At 35.4% G+C, this 3,615-nt stretch overlaps 1 protein-coding gene across 1 annotated transcript; it reads left to right on the top strand.

Moving 5' to 3' along the window:
* The first annotated feature begins 2,020 nt into the window (after positions 1-2,020).
* Positions 2,021-2,959, top strand: LOC131518173 (olfactory receptor 4F6-like). Its single transcript, XM_058740767.1, has one exon. It carries the CDS (start codon positions 2,024-2,026, stop codon positions 2,957-2,959), a length of 936 nt encoding a protein of 311 aa, XP_058596750.1. The 5' UTR covers positions 2,021-2,023.
* The last annotated feature ends 656 nt before the right edge of the window (positions 2,960-3,615 follow it).

Raw genomic sequence — 3,615 nt, 5'->3', positions numbered from 1 at the left:
TCTCTTTAGACAGATTTCATCAGTCTTTAATATGTTTTAGCAACTATAAAGAAATATTAGGAACCATAAATTTCAGTGGGCAAAGTAGAGTGGCTTATAATAGTGCTTTCCTGTTCTTGAAATAGCAAACACACCGGTATTCTGCAAAATGCCATTCAGTTACCAATCATTTGTATTCCTTGACCCAAAACTCATTCACATATATTAATTTTCTTTAAACAAGAAAGCACTGTAAACTTCTGGTTAAAATTAAGTGTAAAACACCAAGGTTTTCTTCATAGTACAGCCAGAAATTGTCATTTATTGACTGAGAAATGTTGGTTTGACAAAGACAAGTAAAACTATAAAACTAGTACCAAAATAATAGTGATAAAAATAATTAATCTACTTCTAACTATCACATATATGCATACTCCACTCCCTCCATTTAACCTTAAACTTAACCTCATTTTTCCCATCTTCCAAACCCCCTCCCCTCAGGCAACTACCATGTTCTTCTCTATATTTATAGGTCTGTTTCTTCCTTTACATAATTTTTATTGCATAACATATATTCTTTTGTAACCAATTTCTGTTACTTAGTAAGTTAGTGGAGATTTCAATAAATCTAAATTTGCATCATTTATAATGGCCACACTCATGTTGTTATTAGTTCTAGAAATTCCCCTTCCTGCATATCTCATATCCTATTATATCTTTTATTTTTTTTAATTTTTTTTTAACGTTTATTTATTTTTGAGATAGAGACAGAGACAGAGCATGAATGGGGGAGGGTCAGAGAGAGGGAGACACAGGATCCGAAACAGGCTCCAGGCTCTGAGCTGTCAGCACAGAGCCCGACGCGGGGTTCAAACTCAGGAACCGCGAGATCATGACCTGAGCGGAAGTCCGCCGCCCAACCGACTGAGCCACCCAGGTGCCCCTATTATATCTTTTAAATGTACCTTTAATTTTTCACTTTAGGTTAAATAATGAATGGGCCCAAGTATATAATATACATACACATCTTCAACCTTTCTACTTATTCAAAGTGATAACAGATACTCCCCCTGAAAAAGTTGTTGGTAGCCATTTTACTCACCTTCAAATAGCATTTTAGCTGAACTAAGCTTCAAATATTTGAAGATAAGCTCTCATGACCTTTACCTTTAATGACTTTTTGGGGTCTTGTAATTTTTACATGCTCTTAGTGTATCATAATATTTTGCTTCAGTGAAAACACCATTATTTCTCAGTTTCGTATTTGAATTGCCACTCCTTAATCCTAAAACAGACTTTTCAAAAGCACAAAATCTCTCCCAATCCTAGAAAAGTACTGAAAAGCCTTTTCCTGAGTCTGCTGACAGTCCAGGGTTTAGAGTTTCACTGATTTAAAGTACATTTTAACTCTTTGCAATTAACTGGCTGCAATATTGCAACCACAATATTGGAAACTATCAGAGGACAAGCCTTTTTCATTTTAAGCTATGATTGCCCTAATGTTCAACACTCTTTCACTCATTGGCTGGTCACTATTCCATGAATGATTAATGCCTGAGATTTCACAGGTAAGAAATAAAAGAATAATCAGAGAGTACATTCTGCTACAGTATGTGTGCACAAATATGATTAAGAGTTTGAAGATTCAAATTATGGCTATTTATGACATGTAAAATGTTTTCTTGAATGTATACGGAGAAGACTGCAGAAGCCTAAACTATTTCACAATGAGCATGGTAAAGAAACTCTCTACCAGGAGATGTTACTCTCTGCTCCTAATTCCTCCATTTACCTGATATAGTCCCACATGACTTCCTTCCTTGACACTCTAGCCTAACTTTTGATTATCTCATTCTATTTATTTATTTTCCTTTAACCTGCCCTTTCTGTATGTGTTCTAACTTCAAAATTTGACACTTGTAACATATTTCCCACAAAATCACTGAGGGGCAAAAACATATCAATGTGAAATACCTATATTTCTCAATTCTTCCTTATTTTCTACCTTCAGAATACTTCAGCGTCTTCTCTACTGATTGAGCCAATGGATGGACCAAATGACTCTGTGGTATCTGAATTTGTATTGATTGGTCTTTCAAATTCATGGGAGATGCATCTTTTTCTCTTTGGGTTCTTCTCTGTGTTCTACATGGGAATTATCCTGGGAAACCTCTTCATTGTGTTCACGGTAATAATTGACTCTCATTTACACACCCCCATGTACTTCCTATTGGCCAACCTCTCTCTTCTTGATCTAGGTCTGTCCTCTACCACAGTGCCCAAAACAATCTCTGATCTTTTCACTGACTGCAACATCATTTCCTTTCCAAAATGCATGATACAGATATTTTTTATTCATGTCATGGGTGGAGTTGAGATGGTGCTGCTCATAGCCATGGCATATGACCGGTACACCGCAATCTGTAAACCTCTCCACTACCTGACCATCATGAGCCCCAAAACGTGTGTCTCCTTTGTAGTGGCTGCCTGGATAGTGGGGATAATCCATGCTGTATCTCAGTTTGTTTTTGTCATAAACCTGCCCTTTTGTGGCCCTAATGAAGTAGATAGTTTTTACTGTGATTTTCCTCGCGTCATGAAACTTGCTTGTGTAGACACTTACAAGCTAGAGTTTGTAATCATTGCCAACAGTGGGTTTATATCCATGGCTACTTTCTTCTCCTTAATTATATCCTATATCTTCATTTTGGTCACTGTCTGGAAACGTTCTTCAGGGGACTTGTCCAAAGCATTTGTCACATTGTCAGCTCACATCACTGTAGTGATTTTGTTTTTTATGCCATGCATGTTTCTCTATGTGTGGCCTTTCCCTACATCATCACTGGATAAGTATTTGTTCATTGCCAACTTCGCTATCACCCCCGTCTTGAATCCTGCCATCTATACATTAAGAAACAAAGACATGAGAGTGGCCATGAGAAGACTGGGCAAGCAGATTATGGATCCTACTGGTATCTAATAATGAATGAAGCAGATCTAGATATCACATGATGCAGGCTTACCAAGGACACTAAAAGTTACATGTCTGTCATCATTACTATGATAAGAACTATTTGGGGAGATACTTCAACAAGGTCCACCAGTAGAAATTGATTGTGAAGTCACAGGTGACTTTATGTTGCTAACCACAGAAAATAAGTTGACTTTACTTACTTCCATTGAGAAGAGAGAGGAGAAGAGAAAACTGAGCTAATTTGCAGGAACTTAACATTCAAATACCATTTTCTGGAACTTATTAATTGTATTTATTCTCAATTATGATGACATACCTCAAACAATTGATAAATATATCTCATAGCAAACTAATGGATTTAATAAATAAAATGTGACTGAGTAAATCAAAATCAATAAATTGTTTTCTAATTTGTATGTTAATTTTAACTTAGAATAAGAAGAAAATCAACTGTTACTTATGTCAAGGATGCTCTTTTAGCTTTTTGTTTAAATTTGGTTGTAAGTAGAGAGAGAAATTCTTTAACATTATGAATATTTTAAATAAATACAAGGTAGGATTTCTGAACTTTTGTCTATTATTCTAAAAGTGATGACTTTAAAGAATTCAGTTATCTTAGTTAGTTTTCATTTAAAAAAAACATAAAAGTAATAGCTGTTTCA

Source organism: Neofelis nebulosa, chromosome 7 (assembly GCF_028018385.1).
Source record: "Neofelis nebulosa isolate mNeoNeb1 chromosome 7, mNeoNeb1.pri, whole genome shotgun sequence".
NCBI classification, from domain to species: domain Eukaryota; kingdom Metazoa; phylum Chordata; class Mammalia; order Carnivora; family Felidae; genus Neofelis; species Neofelis nebulosa.
Note: the sequence above shows the minus strand (reverse complement) of the source record. Positions and strands in the feature narration are given on the sequence as shown.